This window comes from Mustelus asterias, chromosome 7 (assembly GCF_964213995.1).
Source record: "Mustelus asterias chromosome 7, sMusAst1.hap1.1, whole genome shotgun sequence".
Classification (NCBI taxonomy): domain Eukaryota; kingdom Metazoa; phylum Chordata; class Chondrichthyes; order Carcharhiniformes; family Triakidae; genus Mustelus; species Mustelus asterias.
Genome location: NC_135807.1, coordinates 27675133 through 27697656, shown reverse-complemented (window position 1 = coordinate 27697656; position 22524 = coordinate 27675133). Strand labels below are relative to the sequence as shown.

The window sequence follows — 22524 nt, the reverse complement described above, 5'->3', positions numbered from 1 at the left end:
TACAGATCTATAGGAAAGATAGAACAGGAGGTAAGAGAGGAGGTAGAGTTGTACTTTTGATTAAGGAAAACATTACGTCAGTACTGAGAGGGTATATATCCGAGGGTTCGCCCACTGAGTCGATATGGGGTGAACTGAAAAATAAGAAGGGGGAAATCATTTGATAGGGTTGTATTATAGGCCCCCAAATAGTCGGTGGGAAATTGAGGAGCAAATATATAAGGAGATTACAGATAGCTCCAAGAAAAATAGGGTGGTAAAGTAGGGGATTTTAACTTTCCCAACATTGACTGGGACAGCCATAATATTAGAGGGTTGGATGCAGAGAAATTTGTTGAGTGTATTCAGGAGGAATTTCTCATTCAGTACGTGGATAGTCCGACTAGAGAGGGGCAAAACTTGACTTCCTCTTGGGAAATAAGGAAGGGCAGGTGACAAAAGTGTTAGTGAGGGATCACTTTGGGACCAGTTCCCAAAATTCCATTAGTTTTAAGATAGCTATGGAGAATGATAGGTCTGGCCCAAAAGTTAAAATTCTAAATTGGGGCAAGGCCAATTTTGATGGGATCAGGCAGGAACTTTCAACAGTTAATTGGAGGAGTCTGTGGGAAGGCAAAGGGACGTCTGGTAAGTGGGAGGCTTTCAAAAGTGTGTTAACCAGGGTTCAGGGTAAGCACATTCCTCTTAGAGCGAAGGGCAAAGCTGGTAGAAGTAGGGAACCCTGGATTACTCAGGATATTGAGGCCCTGGTCAAGAAGAAGGAGGCACATGACATGCATAGGCAGCTGTGATCAACTGAATCCCTTGAAGAGTATAGGGGGTGTAGGAGTAGAGTGAAGAGAGAAATCAGGAGGGCAAAAAAGGGGATACGAGATTGTTTTGGCAGATAAGGCAAAGGAGAATCCAAAGAGCTTCTACAAATAAATAAAGGCCAAAAGAGTAACTAGGGAGAGAGTAGGACCTCTTAAGGATCAACAAGGTCATCTATGTGCAGATCCACAAGAGTCGGGTGAGATCCTAAATGAATATTTCTCATCAGTATTTACTGTTGAGAAAAGCATGGATGTTAGGGAACTTGGGGAAATAGTGATGTCTTGAGGAGTGTACATATAATAGAGGAGAAGGTGCTGGAATTCTTAAAGCACATCAAGGTTGATAAATCCCTCAGACCTGATGAAGTGTATCCCAGGACATTGTGGGAGGCAAGGGAGGAAATTGCAGGTCCCCTAGCAGAAATATTTGAATCATCGATAGTCACAGGTGAGGTGCCTGAAGATTGAAGGGTGGCAAATGTTGTGCCTTTGTTTAAGGAGAGCTGCAGGGAAAAGCCCGGGAGCTACAGGCTGGTGAGCCTCAGTGGGTAGTGGGTAAGTTATTAGAAGGTATTTTGAGAGGCAGGATCTAGAGGCATTTAGAGATGCTTGGCTTTGTGAATGGAAAATCATGTCTCACAAATTTGATTGAGTTTTTTGAAGGGGTAACCAAGAAGGTTCATGAGGGCAGTGCAGTTGATGTTGTCTCCATGGACTTCAGCAAGGCCTTTGACAAGGTTAAATCTCACAGGATCCAGGGGGAGGCAGCCAAATGGATACAAAATTGGCTTGATGACAGATGACAGAAGACAGAGGGTGGTTTTTCAAACTGGAGGCCTGTGACCAGTGGTGTGCCTCAGGGATCGGTGCTGGGTCCATTGTTATTTGTCATTTATATTAATGATTTGGATAAGAATTTAGTCGGCATGGTTAGTAAGTTTGTAGATGACACCAAGATTGGTGGCATAGTGGACAGTCAAGAATCTGCTCCTATTGTCCTAATTCTGCTCCTAAGTTTTATGGTCCTATATTGACTATCTTTAAGACAGAGATAGATAGGTTCTTGATTAATAAGGGGATCAAGGCTTATGGGGAAAAGGCAGGAGAATGGGGATGAGAAAAGTATCCGCCATGATTGAATGGCGGAGCAGACTCCATTGGCCGAGTGGCCTAATTCTGCTCCTATGTCTTATGCTCTTATGGAAGGTTATCTCGGATTGCAACGGGATCTTGATCAATTGGGCCAGTGGACTGATGAATGGCAGATGGAGTGTAATTTAGATAAATGCGAGGTGATGCATTTTGGTCGATCGAACCAGGGCAGGACTTACTCAGTTAATGGTAGGGTATTAGGGAGAGTTACTGAACAAAGAGATCTAGGGGTACATGTTCATAGCTCCTTGAAAGTGGAGTCACAGGTGGACAGAGTGGTGAAGAAGGCAATCAACATGCTTGGTTTCATTGATCAGAACATTGAATACAGGAGTTGGGACGTCTTGTTGAAGTTGTACAATACATTTGTAAGGCCACACCTGGAATACTATGTACAGTTCTGGTCACGCTTTTATGGAAAGGATATTATTAAGCTAGAAAGAGTGCAGAAAAAATTTACTAGGATGCTCCCTGGACATGATGGTTTGAATTATAAGGAGAGGCTAGATAGACTGGGACTTTTTTCTCTAGCATGTTGGAGACTTAGGCGTGACCTTATAGAGGTCTATAAATAATGAGGGGCATAGATCAGCTAGATAGTCAATATCGCTTCCCAAAGGTAGGGGAGTCTAAAATTAAAGGGCATAGGTTAAAGGTGAGAGGGGAGAGATACAAAAGTGTCCAGAGGGGCAATTTTTTCACAGAGGGTGGTGAGTGTCCGGAACAAGGTGCCAGAGCTACTAGTAGAGGTGGGTACAATTTTGTCTTTTAAAAAGCAGTTAGACAGTTACATCGGTAGGATGGGTATACAGGGCTATGGGCCAAATGCGGGCAATTGGGACTAGCTTATGGGTTAAAAAAAGGGGAGAGATACAAAAGGGTCCAAAGGAGCACTTTTCTCACACAGAGGCGGTGAGTGTCTGGAACAAGCTGCCAGAGGTAGTAGTAGAGGCGGCTACAATTTGGTCTTTTAAAAAGCGTTTAGACAGTTACATAGGTAAGAAGGGTATAGAGGGATAAGGGCCAAATGCGGGCAATTGGGACTAGCTTATGGGTTAAAAAAAGGGGCGGCATGGATAAGTTGGGCCGAAGGGCCTGTTTTCATGCTGTAAACCTCTATGACTCGATGATAGAGGGTGTGATTAACAAACCAGCAGATGCAGAAATGACATGCTGAATTGTGGTCCAAAGGATAGATAGGTGGGATTTAATAAATGTAACAGCAAACGACTTGAAGGAAAATTTTCTCCCAGGCTCAAACAATGCAGGAAGAAAGGTTGGGAAGCAGAAGGGGAATGCAGACAATGCAATATCACTTAGCATAGGGTTCAGGAAGAAAGGAAAACTTGGTGAACAGCAATTTTGTGAAAATGAGGTCAGTGGAGCACGTTGGTATCATGGACAAGGTGATCTCAGAGAGTGTATGAAAGAATACTAGAAAGAAACGAGAGATAGACAGGGGCAAAGGTACTGACCTCCGTTTTCTTACACGGTGTCCAAGTCATCAATCAACACCAAAAGCAGAACAACTGGTCATTGATTTCATTCCTGCTTGTGAGATCTTACTGTGTGCACGCACCCCAGTTCAGAATAACTAATTTTCAAGAGAGCATTTTGACACATTTTTGAGTTATGTTGAAGGCCCATTTTTAAAATAAAATTGAACTGTTGATCAGTGATCCTTATGATTAAATGAAAGCGCAGTGGATACTTGGGGATAATTACCAGTTACTAACAGCCATAAGAAAGACACCACAACCACAACATGCAGATTAAAAGATTTGCAAAACATCAATTAGGAACAGATTGCCAGTGAAGACAATCTTAACAGAACCAAAAAACGCTTCCAACTAGCACTTAACTGTGTCTTTGAACAATACGCTTGCAGGTGTTATGACAACTGTTTAATCAACCGTACGGAACATGTGTCTCTGCACACACTCACTTCTTGTCAAAGCTTCTGTGTATAATGGGCCAGAATTCACTGCATAGGAAATATTGGTGAGAGTTTTAGTAAGGTAGACTAATGCGCACTCCAATCCTCCGGAGGAGATGCCGTAGCTTCTCCGCTCCGGGGAAGTACTGGACGACGAAGGGTACTCTGTCCACCGTGTCCCGTGTTTGTCTTCTGAGGAGGTCGGTGCGGTTTTTCGCTGTGGCGCGTCGGAACTGTTGATCGATGAGTCGAACGCCATATCCTGTTCTTATGAGGGCATCTTTCAGCGTCTGGAGGTGTCTGTTGTGATCCTCCTCATCCGAGCAGATCCTGTGTATTCGGAGGGCTTGTCCACAGGGGATGGCTTCTTTAACGTGTTTCGGGTGGAAGCTGGAGAAGTGGAGCATTGTGAGGTTATCCGTGGGCTTGCGGTACAGTGAGGTGCTGAGGTGACCATCCTTAATGGAGATGCGTGTGTCCAAGAATGCAACCGATTCTGGAGAGTAGTCCATGGTGAGTCTGATGGTGGGATGGAGCTTGTTGAAGTCATCATTTAGTTGTTTCAGTGATTGCTCACCATGACTCCAAAGGAAGAAAATATCATCGATGTATCTAGTGTATAGCATCGGTTGAAGGTCCTGTGCGGTGAAGAAGTCTTGTTCGAACCTGTGCATGAAGATGTTGGCATATTGAGGTGCAAATTTGGTCCCCATGGCTGTTCCGTGTGTCTGGATGAAGAACTGGTTGTTGAAGGTGAAGACATTGTGGTCCAGGATGAAGCGGATGAGTTGTAAAATTGCATCTGGAAACTGGCAGTTGACGGCATTGAGTACTGAGGCCGTTGCAGCAATGCCATCATCGTGGGGGATGCTGGTGTAGAGTGCCGAGACATCCATTGTGACGAGGAGTGCTCCTGGTTCAACTGCTCCATGTGCGCTGAGTTTCTGTAGGAAGTCCGTAGTGTCGCGACAAAAGCTGGGGGTTCTTTGTACAATGGGTTTCAAGATGCCCTCGACATAGCCGGAGAGGTTCTATCCAGGATTCCATTGCCTGAAACGATGGGACGGCCGGGTGTGTTTGCCTTGTGTATCTTTGTGTATCTGCAGTAGAGATCTCCAACGCGTGGAGTACGTGGGATGAGAGCACAGTGGGTGTTTTGAAGGTCCGGATCAAAGGTTTTGATCAGAGTGTTGAGTTGACGGGTGTGTTCTTTGGTCGGATCTGTGGGTAACTGTCTGTTCACCGCAGTTCTTCACCGCACAGGACCTTCAACCGATGCTATACACTAGATACATCGATGATATTTTCTTCCTTTGGAGTCATGGTGAGCAATCACTGAAACAACTAAATGATGACTTCAACAAATTCCATCCCACCATCAGACTCACCATGGACTACTCCCCGGAATCGGTTGCATTCTTGGACACACGCATCTCCATTAAGGACGGTCACCTCAGCACCTCACTGTACCGCAAGCCCACGGATAGCCTCATGATGCTCCACTTCTCCAGCTTCCACCCTAAACACGTTAAAGAAGCCATCCCCTGCGGACAAGCCCTCCGAATACACAGGATCTGCTCAGATGAGGAGGATCGCAACAGGCACCTCCAGACGCTGAAAGATGCCCTCATAAGAACAGGATATGGCGCTCGACTCATCGATCAACAGTTCCGACGCGCCACAATGAAAAACCGCACTGACCTCCTCAGAAGACAAACACGGGACACAGTGGACAGAGTACCCTTCGTCGTCCAGTACTTCCCCAGAGCGGAGAAGCTACGGCATCTCCTCCGGAGCCTTCAACATGTCATTGATGAAGACGAACATCTCGCCAAGGCCATCCCCACACCCCCACTTCTTGCCCTCAGCCACGCAACCTCAAACAGACCATTGTCCACAGCAAACTACCCAGCCTTCAGGAGAACAGTGACCACGACACCACACAACCCTGCCACAGCAACCTCTGCAAGACGTGCCGGATCATTGACACGGATGCCATCATCTCACGTGAGAACACCATCTACCAGGTACACGGTACCTACTCTTGCAACTCGGCCAACATTGTTTACCTGATACGCTGCAGGAAAGGATGGCCCGAGGCATGGTACATTGGGGAAACCATGCAGACGCTACGACAACGGATGAATGAACACCGCTCGACAATCACCAGGCAAGACGGGTTCTCTTCCTGTGGAGGAGCACTCCAGCAGTCACGGGCATTCAGCCTTGGATCTTCAGGTAAGCGTTCTCCAAGGCGGCCTTCACGACACATGACAGCGCAGAGTCGCTCAGCAGAAACTGATAGCCAAGTTCCGCAAACATGAGGACGTCCTAAACCAGGATGTTGGATTTATGTCATATTATCAGTAACCCCCACAGCTTGCCCCCTGGACTTGCAGAATCTCACTAGCTGTTCTGTCTGGAGACAATACACATCTCTTTAACCTGTGTTTAATGTTCCCTCCACCCACATTGTCTGTACCTTTAATACCTGGCTGGTTGTAGGGATTCGCATTCTAATTAGTATTCTGTAACTTGATTTCTGTGTCTCTGTGCACTGTTTGAGAGCACATTTCCACTCCATCTGACAAAAGAGCAGTGCTCCGAAAGCTTATGGTATTTGCTACCAAATAAACCTGTTGGACTTTAACCTGGTGTTGTGAGACTTCTTACTGTGTCCATTCCAGAAAGCCAGTTGGAGAAGGATATAACTGGAGCCAATCTATATATACTTCCATAAGCATTTATTTACATTACCTGATTACAAGCAAACACCCCAAACCTTACAACCATAGTTTAAGTCATTATCTGTTTATAACAGCATGTCAATCCCCAGTTAGTGCTCACTGCCTATCAACAGTTGAACACAATTAATATGCAATTATCACCCAGAAGGACAAGGGCAGCAGGTGGGAACACCAACATCCTCCAAGTTTCCCTCGCAGGCATGTATCTTCCAGACTTGGAATGATGTTGACATTCCGTCATTGTCACTGGGTCAAAAACCTAGACCTCCTTACCTAACAACATGTGGACATACTTCCACCACTCAGAATGTAGCAGTTTAAAAAACAGCTCTGCAATAAATGCAGTTCTTGCCCGCAATGCCCACACTCAATGAATGAACAACAAATAAAGTCTTAATAGATATTTCTATCAAGTATATGTTGAAAAATGACAGCCTGTTGATAAGCAAAGCTTTTATTCAAAAATAATTGCCAAAACTTTCATTTGCTATGAATTAATGACTGTCTAATCCAGTGACGTGCAACCTAAACTAGTGAGTAGGCTGTATGATCCTCCTTCTTCTCAGGGGGCTGCAAGGTTGAACTTGGCGATGTGCACTTAACAAAGATTCATGAATAAGATTAAATACATTTATTGCACACAATATATTTCATAATGAGCTGCAGAAAAATGTTAAATCGTTCATATATTAATAGAACTGTCATCAACTTCAAGTGGGAGAAATATTTACACTCACCTTACATTTATTACAATTTACACTGTGCTTAACAAAGTAAGGACCAGCTGCAACTAAACATTTTATCAAGTACATAGATATGTGCTTTTGGTATTTATTTTACTTTTATTTATTCATATTTATTTCCATTTATTTATTTGCATTGATAAACCGTACTGCTGTTGATAACCTTCACTACTGCTTTCATAAATGCTAAGAAGAAAACCTTACCATGGATGACCAAGGAAATTGCGAGTCTAGTCAAAAAGAAAAAGGATGCATACATGAGGTCTAGGCAACTAAAAACAGATGAAGCACTTGAAGAATACAGGTAAAGTAGAAAAGAACTCAAACAGGGAGTTAGGACAGCAAAAAGGGGGTCACAAAATGTCCTTGGCAGATAGGGTTAAGGAGAATCCCAAGGCATTTTATACATATATTAGGAACAGGGGGGTAGCTAGAGAAAGAATTAGTCCACTCATGGAGAAAGAAGGGAAATTATGCGTAGAACCAAAGGAAAGTGGGTGAGATCTTAATGAGTACTTTGCTTCGGTATTCACAAAGGAGAGGGACAAGTTGATTGATGGTGTCTCGGAGGGATATATAAACCCTCTAGAGCAAGTCATCATTACGAGGGAGGAAGTGTTAGGTGTATTAAAAAGCATTAAGGTAGACCAATCCCCAGGGCCAGATCATATCTATCCCAGATTACTGAGGGAGACAAGAGAGGAAATTGCTGGGCCTTGAACAGAAATCTTTGTTTCCTCATTAGCTACAGGTGAGGTCCCAGAGAATTGAAGGATAGCCAATGTTGCCCCGTTATTTAAGAAGGGTAGCAAGGATAACCTGGGTAATTATAGGCCAGTGTGGTAGACATCAGTGATAGTGAAATTGTTGGAGAAGATTCTTAGGGATAGGATCTATACACATTTGGAACCGAATGGTCTTATTAGCGGCAGACATGATTTTGTATGGGGGAGGTCATGTCTCACTAATTTGATGGAGTTTTTTGAGGAGGTGACAAAAATGATTGACGAGGGAAGGGACGTGGATGTTGTCTACATGGACTTTAGTTAAGCATTTGACAAGGTCCCTCATGGCTGGCTGGTGCAAAAGGTTAAATCACATGGGATCAAGGGTCCCCACACTACCAGAACGATGTGGAGGCTTTGGAGGGAGTACAGACAAGGTTTACCAGGATGCTGCCTGGTATAGAGGATATTAGTTATGAGGAGAGATTGAATAAACTGGAAAGACGGAGGCTAAGGGGCGACCTGATAGAAGTTTATAAAATTATGAGGAGCATAGATAAGGTGAACAGTTGGAAGCTTTTTTCCAGGGCAGAAATGACAATTACAAGAGGCACAAGTTCAAGGTAAGGGGGGGAAGGTTCAGTAGAGATGTGCAGGGGAAGTTTTTTACACAGGTGGTGGCCTGGAATGCACTGCCTAGTGAGGTGGTTGAGGCAGACACGTTAGCGACATTTAAGACTTATCTGGATAGACACATGAACAGGCGGGGAATAGAGGGATACAGGCGGTTGGTCTAGATAGGACAACGTGATCAGTGCTGGCTTGGTGGGCCAAAGAGCCTGTTCCTGTACTGCACTGTTTTTTGTTCTTACAGTTACCAATAAATTGTGAAAGTATTTAAGATAAATGAGAAAAACAAATAAAATAATCACCTACCAATCACTCTGCTCTCAGTCTTGCTCCTTCTCACATTCTTTTATCTCCAATCTCACTCTTTATCGCGCCCTTTTACCTCCAGGGTCTGCTCTTGGTCTTGGCCTCACTCTTTCCCACACCCCTTTACCTCCAATCTCCACTCTCACTCTCCCGCCGCTCTTACCCCCAATCTCCACTCTCGCTCTTTCCTGCGCTGTTTTACCTCCAGATTCCATTCTCATTCTCGCTCTTCCCTGCAACCTTTTATTTCCAATCGTCACTCTCTCTCTCCCACTCTTTCCCGCACCCTTTTATCTCCAATCTCCATTCTTGGCCTCACTCTTTTAATTTAATTTCATAACGAGTTATAGAAAATGCTTAATCATTCACATATAAATAGAACCATCAACTTCAAATGGTAAAAACAAAACAAATATTTATGCTTTGATTGGACACAGAGGGAATGCCCAGCTCTCACAGTCAATGTTGTTGTGTGTTATCAGCGGGCACCTCACTTCACATGTTTCATTTCAGTCATATCAGTTGGAAAGGTCGGGGAAAAACTACATGGACGGAAGCCAGCGGAATGAGGCAACAATACGCGTGGGCAACGGTTAACAAAATGTCTCATGGGCCGCAAGTGACCCCTGGGCTGCAGGTTGCCCACCATTAGCCTAGACTGAGAATTTCCATGGCTCGTTAGCTCATATGATATTGGTGAGAGTCCAACATTGTGACAGGGATAGGAGGTGAAGTTTTTGTTGTTTCTCGTATTTAGCTGAATGGAGTTTTGGCTCATTCAGAACTAGTTGTTGGGTAAGCTTTATTTCATGGGTCCAAATTGGATAACTTCACATTTCTCCACACTAAACACCACCTGCCCCGCTTTGTCCACTCACTTGATCTATCAATACTTCTTTGCAACTTTCTCCTCATCATAGAGCAGGCATTGTACGGCATTAATAATAAAATGAAAAGAGAGAGAGTGAGAGGGAGAGCATGAGAAAGAGAGGCAATTATTTCATTGATTAGGGGAAGCAGTGTTACAGTGGAATCATAACTGGACTAATTAGGGATCCAGGGTAATGCTTTGGGGAACCAGGTTCGAATCCCACAATGGCAGATGATGAAATTTGAATTCAATAAAAATCTGGAATTAAAAGTCAAATGATGACCATGAAACCATTGTTGATTCTTGTAAAAAATCCATCTGTTTCACTAATGTCCTTTAGGGAAGGAAATCTGCCATCCTTACCTGGTCTGACCCAGATGAAACTCCAGAGCCACAGCGAGGTGGTTGGCTCTCAAATGCCCTCTGGAATGGAAGGAAGTTAGGGATGGGCAATAAATGCTGGCCCAGCCAGCGATGCCCACATCCCATCAAAATGAATTTTTAAAAATTGATTTCCTTTGACTTGCAGCTGAAATATTTAAGCAGCTACATGTGCTGAAGCTTTAAGCAATTACATTCAGCAAAAGAGGAGATCACTTCAATTAATCTGTTAATTTGACTATTTGTTTATTTGATTTACTCAAAAGAGTATAAAACTAAATGGTCTTAGTCAAGTGTAAAAAAAAAGTGACAATCCCCCCAACTAAGATAGGTGCAAAGAAAGTAGCAAGAGCTGCAAAAAGGGATACAAGGAAAAACTCACTTGGGAAATCGATGCTAACATTAAAGGATTGCGCATGTATGTCCAGAAAAATTATCGCTAAGGCTAGCTCTGGCTCCTTAATGACAGTTGCATGCATTACTCTAATTAAAAGTGGAGAAGTGGCAGACTTGTTGATGGATTATTAGGAATTAATCGTCATGGTGAAGGAAGACGATGAAGTACCAGTGAAATAACAAAAATCAAAGTCAGTCAAGGGGCTTATTTTTCAACTTCCTGGATTTAATATCATATAAAAATGGTAATGGAGCAAAGAAGCAAGCTGAAAATTGGCACATTTCCTGAACTTGATAGTTTGTAACCCAAGGTGTGAAAAAAAGTAAGTGAAGAAACAGCAGATGTTTCAGACATGATCGTTCACAACTCACTGATTCAGAAATTGTCTCCTTGGATGAGAAAATTGTCAAAGTCACTCAAGTATTAAACAAGAGTGTGAGAGAGAGAAGCCAAGAAATTATAGGTCTATTAATGTAACACTTGTTGCGGTGAAGTAAAGGAATCTGTCATTAGATGCAGAGGCTGGAATTTTACCGCCCCATCCGCCACGGGAATTGGGGCGGGCGAGGGGCGGACAATGGAAAGGTGTGTTGACCTCGGGAGGGATTGTATGGTTTCGGGATGAGCGAGGCCGCAAAATCCCACTCAGAGTGACTGTGCATTTAGTCAAATATTAACTGATCAGAGAAACAAAATGAGTTTGTAAACAGTAAATGAAAATAGTCTCATCAATTATTTTGAGGAGGTCACTAACATGGAGGATAACAAAATGTGGGGCTGCACAGTGGTACAATGGTTAGTACTGCTGCCTCACAGCGCCAAGGACCGAGGTTCAATTCCGGCCTTGGGCGACTATCTGTGTGGAGTTTGCATGTTCTCCCTGTGTCTGCCTGGGCTTCCTCTGGGTGCTCCGTTTTCCTTCCACAGTCCAAAGATGTGCAAGTTAGCTGGATTGGCCACGCTAAATTGCCCCTTCGAGTCCCAAGATGTTTAGGTGAGGGTATTAATGGGGTAAGTATGTGGTGTTACGGGGATAGGGCTTAAGTAAGATGTTCTGTCAGAAAGTCGGTGCAGAGTTGATGGGCTGAATGGCCTCCTTCTACACTCTCAGGATTCTATGATTTAAATGGATTTATAGGTACATCAATAAAGCTCCACGTAAAAAGTCATTAGCAAAAACAGTAATTGGATTGATCTGGGAAGTGATTTAGTATAGAATCCCTACAGTACAGAAGGAGGCCATTCGGTCCATCAAGTCTGCACCGACCATAATCCACCCGGGCACTATTCCCGTACGTAACCCCACATATTTACCCTGCTAATCCCCCTAATACTAGGGTCAATTTAACATGGCCAATCAACCTAACCCGCACATCTTTGGACTGTGGGAGGAAACCGGAGCACCCGGAGGAAACCCTCGCAAACACGGGGTGGATGTGCAAACTCCACACAGACAGTGACCCGAAGCCGGAATTGAACCGGGTCCCTGGCGCTGTGAGGCAGCACTGCTAACCACTGTGGCACCGTGCTACCCAAATGGTAATGAACTCCCCTGATTTAGTTCGGGTTTAGGAGACAAGGGTGTACAAGTCATGGGCGTGTATTCCACTTGGCAGTCTGTGACTAGAAGTGATTCCAGTGATTTGCATGAGACTTTTCACTCCACTTACTGATGACTTGGTTCGCGCTCTCTTCACCTATGTTCACTGACAACACTGTGTTAGGTCACATAATAGGTGGTTCAGCTGACAAATGGAAGTTGCAAAGGGCATTTGATAAATTAAGTGAGTGGGCAAAATTGTGGCAATTGGATCTCAATGTGGAGAGATCATCACCTTGGACATTTGTCAATAACATCAGGGAATTAAGGTGGGGCAAAAGAATATACGAAATCGAAACAGGATTAAGTCATTCTGCTCATTGAGCCTGATCTGCCTTCAATAAGATCATGACTAATATTCTACCTCAATTCCACATTCCCATTTTATTCCCCATTTCCCTTGATCCCCTTACTTTCAAAAAATTCGATCAATCTAAGTCTTCACTATCCTCAACAGATCTCTGGGGTACAGAATTCCAAAGATTCATAACTCCCTGAGTGAAGAAACTTCTTATCTTGGTCATAAAAAGCTGACCATTTGTACCAACGTGAACTAGATGCTCTTGCCAGGGGAAGTAGCCTCTTCCATCAAGCTCTCTCAAAACATTATACATTTTAATGAGATCATGTCTCGTTTTGTGAAACACCAGAGAACGTAATCCCATTCTACTCAATCACGCCTCATGTGGCAACTCTTTCATCCTAGAACTTTCATTGCATTTCCAATTCACTCAAGAACACACTTCCTTAGATAAGGAGATAAAAGTACAATTGCAGCAAGACTTCCAATTGCTCTTATACAGCTGTCTTACAATGCAGGCTGACATAGTCGCTAGAATTCTCTGGCCTCTCCGTGGGGTTTTAATTTGATTTGATTTGATTTATTATTGTCACATGTATTAACATACAATGAAAAGTATTGTTTCTTGCGCGCTATACAGACAAAACATACCGTTCATAGAGAAGGAAACTAGAGAGTGCAGAATGTAGTGTTACAGTCATAGCTAGGGTGCAGAGAAAGATCAACTTAATGCAAGGTAGGTCCATTCAAAAGTCTGACAGCAGCAGGGAAGAAGCTGTTCTTGAGTCGGTTGGTACATGACCTCAGACTTTTATATCTTTTTCCCAAAGGAAGAAGGTGGAAGAGAGAGTGTCCGGAGTGCGTGGGGGCCTTAATTATGCTGGCTGCTTTGCTGAGGCAGTGGGAAGTGTAGACAGAGTGAATGGATGGGAGGCTGGTTTGCGTGATGGATTGGGCTACATACACGACCTTTTGTAGTTCCTTGCGGTCTTGGGCAGAGCAGGAGCCTTACCAAGCTGTGATACAACCAGAAATATTTTTTTCTCGGTGGCAGGGCCATTGGCTGGCTGGTGGCATCTGCTGCCACCATTGTCATTGGGATTTCCTATTGAATCCACCTCACGCCACGGGAAATATGCAACAGTGATGCGCTGTCAGCAGAACCAGAAGATCCCGCTGATGCAAAGAGCCACAAGTTCACATCCATTATTTACCTTCCTAATTGCTTCCAGTCTCTGCATGTTGAGTTTCTATGATTCATGTATAAGGAGACCCGAATCAACTGCATCACAGTACTTACCAACCTCTCCTCTTTTCAAAATAATCTGCTCTTCTCCCATTCCCACCAAAGTAATCTAATTTCCCCATATTCTACTTGATTTTCCACCTTGTTGTCCAACATTAACCACACTATATTCCTGTAGTCTCTCTGCATCCTCCTCACTAGCTATGTGTTGTCAGTAACTATATACTCCTTGGGCCTCTCATTGAAATTATTGATATAGATTGCAAATAACAGAGACTGAAGCATTGAACAACAGCAACTTATATATCACATTAGTGTAATACAACAGGGCACTTCATGGGAGCGCTATGAGGCAAAATTAGATACCGCCCAGGGTTTTACACCTCTATTTGCTGTGGGTATAAATGACAGTAAGAAGTTTAACAACACCAGGTTAAAGTCCAACAGGTTTATTTGGTAGCAAAAGCCACACAAGCTTTCGGAGCTCCAAGCCCCTTCTTCAGGTGAAGAAGGGGTGTGGAGCTCCGAAAGCTTGTGTGGCTTTTGCTACCAAATAAATCTGTTGGACTTTAACCTGGTGTTGTTAAACTTCTTACTGTGTTTACCCCAGTCCAACGCCGGCATCTCCACATCACGGTATAAATGACAACAGGGGCATAAATCAGTCTTTCCACTAGCTCATTCAAAGCCCCCCCCCCCGCCCCCCCCACCCGCCAGCATGACATTATGGGACCCACCTCCTTGAATTTATTTTTGACTATGTGTCAACAATTATAGTTGGAAAAGCCAGCAGTGCAGCCGACAGACTAAACACCGCTTTCCCACCCGAGTTCGTCAAAAAAATGAGAAAATTTTGCCCACTGAGCCATGTGAGGTGAAATTAAGCAGGTGGTCAAAGACTTGGTGAAAGAGGAAGGCTTTAAGCTGAGTCTTAAAAGAAGAACATAAGGTAGAGAGCCAGAGAGGTTTAGGGAGGGAATTTCAGAGCGTACAGCCTAAGCAGCTGTAGGCGCAACAATGGTGGAGAAACTACATTTCAGGATAGTCACAAAGTCAGAATTAGATGAGCACCAGATTTTAGAATTAGATTTTAGAGGGGTGAGAAAAATAGGGAGGGTGAGAACCTAGAGATATCTGAAAACACAGATGGGAATTTTAAAATCAAGGGAACACTTGACCAGGAGCCAATATGGCTCAGCAAACACAGGGTTTATGTATTAGACCTTTTGAATGAGATTAGACATGAGCAGTAGAGTTCTGAAGGACCTTGAGTTTACAGAGGGTAGAATGTGGAAGGCCAGCCAGGACTGCATTGGCAACAGTCAAGTCTAGAGATAACATAGAATATGGTAGCTGGAGGAGGCCATTTGGCCCTAGGAACCTGCTCCGCCATTCATTATGATCATGTCTGATCATCCAACTCAATAGCCTGAACCCGCCTTCCCCCCATATCCTTTGATTCCTTTCACCTAACGTACTATCTCTAGTGCTATAACAAAGACATGCATGAGGATTTAAACAGTGGATGAGTTGATGCAAGGATGAAGTTAGACAATGTTATGAATGTGAATAGATGGTTTTGATGATGATGCAGGAAGCTCTTCTTGGAGTCAAATATGAGACCAGTTGGCAGAGAAGGGGGTGAATTTGGAAGCTTAACAATGGGTTTGGACCAGGAACCAAAGTCAATGCCTTCAGTATTTCCAATTGAGGAATTTCTGCTATTCCAGCACCAGATAAGCAGTCTAATAATTTAGCAAAAGAGACAAAGTCGAGAGAGGTGTGATGTGGTAGTGCGAGGTATGATCAGCATATATGTGAAAACTAATGCTGTGCTTTTGGATGGTGTTGTCATGGGATGGCATGTAGATGAGAAACAAGAGGGCGCACCAGAGGTAACAGCTGTTATTACGCACCAGATAGTAGGTGTCAGGTTGCCTAAATCCCAAAGAGAAACTAGAATCAGCTGCCAGAACAATTTTGCAATCTGTGTATTACAAGGATCTTTCCTGGAGTCAGGATAAATAACTCTTAGACCAATTGTGATGATTTTATATTAAGTTAAACATTTACAACGACAAAGAAAAAAACACTTCAAACAAAGAACAGCTTTGCACAGCTAACAGAACTTTTAAAACATTTCCTAAAAATATTTTGCTTAAATAAACTCAAGAGCTAAAACCCCTTTTGATGGCAATAGTCCTCATATATTTTCTAAACCATAAAATTCCAGCAACATTACCACACAATGCCCTATGTCCCTTAGTGTGATGTTTGAGGGTGACAGCAAACTCGTGTTCACAAGTCTGGCTTCATCCAAAATCTATCTTGTTCAAAATCTCATCACACTTCAATCTTTTCTCAAATCTGTTTATTTCTCTTTGATCAGCCATGCGTTAAATATTAAAATTATTATCACACTATTTTGTATTATCTATTTACAATCTTCCAATTGTACATGTTCCTTTGAAATACAACAGCTAACTTTAAACCACTTCTGTTATTTGCCTAATGTAAGTTCCTATTCAAGCTCTCCTGGCTCTTGGCTCATCACCACATTAAAGTATTTCATAGAACATAGAACAGTACAGCACAGAACAGGCTCTTCGGCCCACGATGTTGTGCCGAGCTTTATCTGAAACCAAGATCAAGCTATCCCACTCCCTATCATCCTGGTGTGCTCCATGTGCCTATCCAATAGCCACTTAAATGTTCCTAAAGTGTCTGACTCCACTATCACTGCAGACAGTCCATTCCACACCCCAACCACTCTCTGCGTAAAGAACCTACTTCTGATATCCTTCCTGTATCTCCCACCACGAACCCTATAGTTATGCCCCCTTGTAATAGCTCCATCCACCCGAGGAAATAGTCTTTGAACGTTCACTCTATCTATCCCCTTCATCATTTTATAAACCTCTATTAAGTCTCCCCTCAGCCTCCTCCGCTCCAGAGAGAACAGCCCTAGCTCCCTCAACCTTTCCTCATAAGACCTACCCTCCAAACCAGGCAGCATCCTGGTAAATCTCCTCTGCACTCTTTCCAGCGCTTCCACATCCTTCCTATAGTGAGGTGACCAGAACTGCACACAATACTCCAAATGTGGTCTCACCAAGGTCCTGTACAGTTGCAGCATAACCCCACGGCTCTTAGACTCCAACCCCCTGTTAATAAAAGCTAACACACTATAGGCCTTCTTCACAGCTCTATCCACTTGAGTGGCAACCTTTAGAGATCTGTGGATATGAACCCCAAGATCTCTCTGTTCCTCCACAGTCTTCAGAACCCTACCTTTGACCCTGTAATCCACATTTAAATTAGTCCTACCAAAATGAATCACCTCACATTTATCAGGGTTAAACTCCATTTGCCATTTTTCAGCCCAGCTTTGCATCCTATCTATGTCTCTTTGCAGCCTACAACAGCCCTCCACCTCATCCACTACTCCACCAATCTTGGTGTCATCAGCATATTTACCGATATTTACTGATCCACCCTTCTATTTCATAGAATCATACAGCGCAGAAGAGACCTTTCAACCATCGGGTCCAAATCGACACTATTACCTTTGCACCTCCTATATTGATGTTTGACTTTGCAGTTAATTGGATTCCAATTCAATTAAACCAGTCACACCTCCACAAGCTTGTTACCCAGTATATGATGATATGATAGAGATATTGCAAAACATAAAATCTGATTTTCCTAACATCATGCAGCAGTGGGAAGAGAAGTAATTACAAATTATACTCTTGGCTATGACTGTGATTATAAGGGTAAGAGTAACAAATACAGTCCCAGCCAGCTGAATGACAGTGGTGAGGCATTGGGGAAGCAGATCATGGAAAGCTGTGTCAAAAGCTACAGATGGATTAGGAAGGATGGAAGAGGAAATGTTTACTTTTGTCAAAATTACATAGGATATCATTTTATCAAAGCCATTTTTGTATTGTGGCAGGGCAGAAACCTGGCTGTAGGGATTCAAATATGGAGTTCTGGAACAGATGGGTAGGGCACTGGAAGATTCATGGACACTGGATGGAAAAAGAGGCAGGAGATAGAATGGTATTGCAGAGATATTAGTTTCAAGCGCTGTTTATTTGAAAAAAAGGAGTGATGGCAGCAGATATAAAGGAAATATGGACAGCATCTGAAGATCAAGATAGAACCATTAATAGTATCAGCTAACCTAGGGACCAGGAGGCGATGTTTGGTGGTCAGCAGTTTAAATAGATTAGGGCTGGGGGAGGGTGTGTGTCTCATGGACACAATGAAATCGGAAACAGCATCATCCTTGTATTATCCCAGTGGTTATGAGCTGCCAATCCAAAAACGACTCTTTTGTTCCTACTCTCTTTTTTATAATTGTTCACCAAGCTTTAGTCGAAGCTAATATATGACCCCCAATCTCATCAATCTTAAACTTCTGTAACACCTTCTGTATGGGACCTTCGTCCAATATTCTTTAAAGATCTAACTATAATGCGTTCACTAGTTTCCCCACATCCACGTTGTTAGTTACACCCTCAAAGATGCGAATAGATTTGTAAAACATGATTTCCCTTTCTTAAATCAGTATTGAGCCTGCTAATTAGATCATGATTTTCTAAGTGCCCTTTTACTATGTCCCTAATAGTAGCTGCTAGCATTTTCCAGATTACTGATGAGACACTTCTGGCCTACAGATTCCTGTTTTCATTTTCTCCCTTCTTGAATTGCTGTTGTACATTTGTTACCTTTTAATTCACAAGAACCCTTCTAAATTAAGGGAGTGCTGGCAGATTTTTAAAAATGCACCCACTTCTCCTACAGCCACCTTTTGAAATCATAGGATGTAAACCATCAGGTCCAAGAGATTTTAGTCCTGTTAATTTAGTCCTAGTAATTTATTTACTAATATTAATTGCTTTAAGTTCCTCATGCTCATTAAACCCAGGTTCCTTTGAGTTTGACAGGCAAGTGGGAAGCATTTCAATCAAATAAATCATAATGATCATAATTACGATATCACACAAAAAAATGATCATAGAATCATGGAATCATAGAAACCCGACAGTACAGAAGGATGTTCGAATGTAACCAGTGACAAATTTGTATTGGATGTAATGTGACCAATGGGAACAAGGTGTAAGGGTCAGCTGACCCAGTAAAACATGGAACAAATCACAGAGTGATGTAATAGTCAGCTGACCAACCGATTCACTATAAATAAGGAACTATGTAGAATTGTGAGAAGCTTGGAGTGGCCCAGGGCGAGGCCCCAGGTTTGGAGTAATGATGTTTCTTTATTAAACTCTTTCGTTGATTTATAAGTTGGAGTTTTGTTGTTGTTTCATTAGCTACATTTTGAAGGGTTCCTTCTGAAGAAACAAAGGAGGCCATTCAGCCCATCGAGTCTGCACTGACAACAATCCCACTCAGGACCTATCCCCATAATCCCACATATTTACTCCGCTAATCCCTCTAACCTATGCATCCAGGGACACTAAGGGGCAATTTAGCATGTCCGATGCACCTAACCTGCATATCTTCAGGCTGTGAGAGGAAACCGGAGCATCTGGAGAAAACCTCCACAGACACGGGGAGAACATGCAAACTCCACACAAACAGTGACCCAATGCGGGAATCGAACCCAGGTCCGATCAGTAAAGGTGAATGCGTAAGTGAGAAGTGATTTGTAGGTCCAGCACTAAAAGAGACACTCAAAACATCCTCCAGCAAAGGCCAACGTGAAAACTCTCTTACCTCGACTGTAAGTTGTTTGTAGTAGCTGGACCCAAACATGAGGTTTTCAAGGGTGAGATTTGATACATCCGGTTCCATCTCCGGACCACTTTTACCAAGCCACGACCCTTTGCTTAATCGAGGGAAACTAAGAGATAGAAAAATTTCCAGTGAAATGAAGAATTTATATCGCTTATTCCACTTTCTGAGCAATCGGTTTGTGTGAATAAGGGGGAAATGATATTCTGTTTCTGCCCATTAAGTGAGAGTGGTAACACTGGGAAAGTTTCATCTTCCTTCATTCCCCCAGGTCAGATACATCATGAGGCAGATGCTGCAGAGCTTCTTCAACTCTGCAACAACATTTTGGTGTCACTAACAGCAGGTTTTGGTGGGGAATGCGGGTGTAAGCTCAATAGGTTTGCTTAAACAAACTTAGATCTTGCCTGATTGTCTTTAAAAGAAATCTCCTAACATTTTTGGCAAATTAATCAAAGATATGTTTTCGCTTTCTCAATCAACACTTCTCCACAGTTATCCACAAAGCCTGACATTAGCCAAGGCTGCATTTCTTCTGTCAGGTACTCACTAACAAAGTATTTTTTCTGCTTGGAGATCGGGTGAGATTCGGGTCTCACAATGATGGTATAAGTAGGTACGACCTTAAGTTCATAGAGTCCCTACAGTGCAGGAGGCCAAACGGCCCATCAAGCCTGCACCGACAACAATTCCACCCAGGCCATATCCCCGTAACCCCACATATTTGTTCCACTAATTCCGTGACAGTAAGGGGCAATTTATCATGGCTAATCAACCTAATTTGATCATCTTTGGATTGTGGGAGGAAACCCGAGCACCCAGAGGAAACCCATGTCGACATGGGGAGAACATGCAAACTTCGCACAGTCACCCGAGGCCGGAATTGAACCGGGTTCCTGGTGTTGCGAGGCAGCAGTGCTAACCACTGTGCCACCCCATTGGAGTCACATGTAGACCAGACCAGGTGAGGATGGCAGATTTCCTTCCCTAAAGGCCATTAGTGAACCAGATGGGTTTTTCTGACAATCGACAGTCATTTCATGGTCACCAGTGGATTCTTAATTCCAGATTTTTTTTTATTGTATTCAAATTCCATCATCTGCTGTGGCTGGATTTGAACCCGGGTCCCCAGAACATTGGCTGAGTTTCTGGATTAATAGTCGAGCGATAATCCCACTAGGTCATCGCCTCCCAGAGGTTCTGCTGCTTCTTGGCAAAACAGATAGTTAAGGTACGTCGACCTCTTTTCTGCAGCAGTTGTATCAAATGGCGTACTCCTTTAGAAAGAATTACACTTTAGTTATTACACTGAGAATTGTTTGGAGCACGAGGTGACCATTAATTAATTTTCAGATGAGACGCCCCATTAAAACATGCAGAAGGTAACACAGTCAAGGTCACTACCGTACCTTATCAAAGGCTGGTGCAAAGCAACAAGCGATGCATGCACAGTAACGGATATGACAGAGAGATGGAAATAGTCAAACATGACAGGTACGTGATGGTGTAACCCCCTCCTGGGATGAAAGTGAAGACCCAGTCTTCGGCTGCTGATCAAAGGTATTCCTGCAATGTCATTCAGTCTGTAGGCAAAGAGAGAAAAAGTTTTTCAGATGCAACTGGGAGACATCGTTCTTATTAGGATTATTTTGCATTGGGCAAAAGTGCTCATAAAAATCCTGCAATGATCTATGTCCAATCCAAAGTCATTCAAAAAACTATATTCACTGCGAATTAAGTTAGCAAATAAATTATAATTATTCAGTTAGTGCAAATAGAGAATCACAATTACAGAGACGGAATGAGCGAGGATTTGCTTAAATCTGGTGCTCAGGATCCACTGAGGATCCTTTTTATCTAAATCTTGGATAGGCATCAAGCCCGAAACAGTCGGATCTCCATTTAATGTGCACATGAACTTGAGATGAACCATCCACATTCTGTTATTTCAGATGCACACTTACATTGTTTCAGGTGAGATGTTGCTGACAGAAAGCATAAGCACTAATGGAAAGACATACAAGGAATCTCAGTGAATCAAGCCTATGGTTAAGAAAGCCCACCAACGTCTCTACTTTCTCAGGAGGCTAAGGAAATTTGGGATGTCCGGTGTGACTCTCATCTATTTTTACGGGTGCACCATAGAAAGCATCCTTTCCGGATATAACACAGCTTGGTATGGCTCCTGCTCTGATCAAGACCACAAGAAACTACAAAGGGTTGTGAACGTAGCCCAGGGCATCACTCAAACCAGCCTTCCATCCATTGATTCTGGCTATACTTCCTGCTGCTTAATGTTTGCTGGTTTTGTGAGGAAAGTTCCCCCCATTGCAGACTTGCAAGTACATCACTTTTTTCCTACGATGAGTTTTCTGGAAGACGAAAGGTGGAATGCAGCACAAATACCTTAGAAAGTTTTCTTCAGACAAATAATTATAATAAATGGGTGAATGGCTCAATTTTGTACAACCTTCTTATTCCTCTTGTTAATGAAACTACGCCTTGTATTATCAACGAGTCTCACGGCAATAATAGAACCTTTGCATAGTGTCAATTAACATTGAGAGAGAAAATGAACAGTATTCCCAGAATCCTAATCATTTCCGCACTATTACACATGTAGTAAAGTCAATTCAAACTCACACCTATTAATTTCCAGAATGCAATCTTGGTACCTAACTGAAGTAGGGGTGGAATGGTGGCACGGTGGCACAGTGGTTAGCACTGCTGCCTCATAGCGCCAGGCTTTTGCTACCAAATAAACCTGTTGGACTTTAACCTGGTGTTGTGAGGCTTCTTACTGTGTTCACAGCGCCACGGACCAGGGTTTGATCCCCGACTTGGGCCACTGTCTGTGCGGAGTCAGCATGTTCTCCCTGTGTCTACGTGGGTTTCCTCCAGGTGCTCCGGTTTC

At 43.1% G+C, this 22524-nt stretch overlaps 1 protein-coding gene across 1 annotated transcript in view; it reads right to left on the bottom strand.

Annotated features, from left to right (window-relative positions):
- fam135b (family with sequence similarity 135 member B) overlaps positions 1-22524 on the bottom strand; it is a 411827-nt gene that overhangs the window by 134056 nt on the left and 255247 nt on the right. The window contains exons 6-7 of the mRNA XM_078217023.1: positions 21020-21193; positions 19593-19719 (exon numbers count right to left, since the gene is read on the bottom strand). Of these exons, the coding sequence (XP_078073149.1) occupies positions 19593-19719; positions 21020-21193 (301 nt within the window). The remainder of the gene's footprint in view (positions 1-19592; positions 19720-21019; positions 21194-22524) is intronic.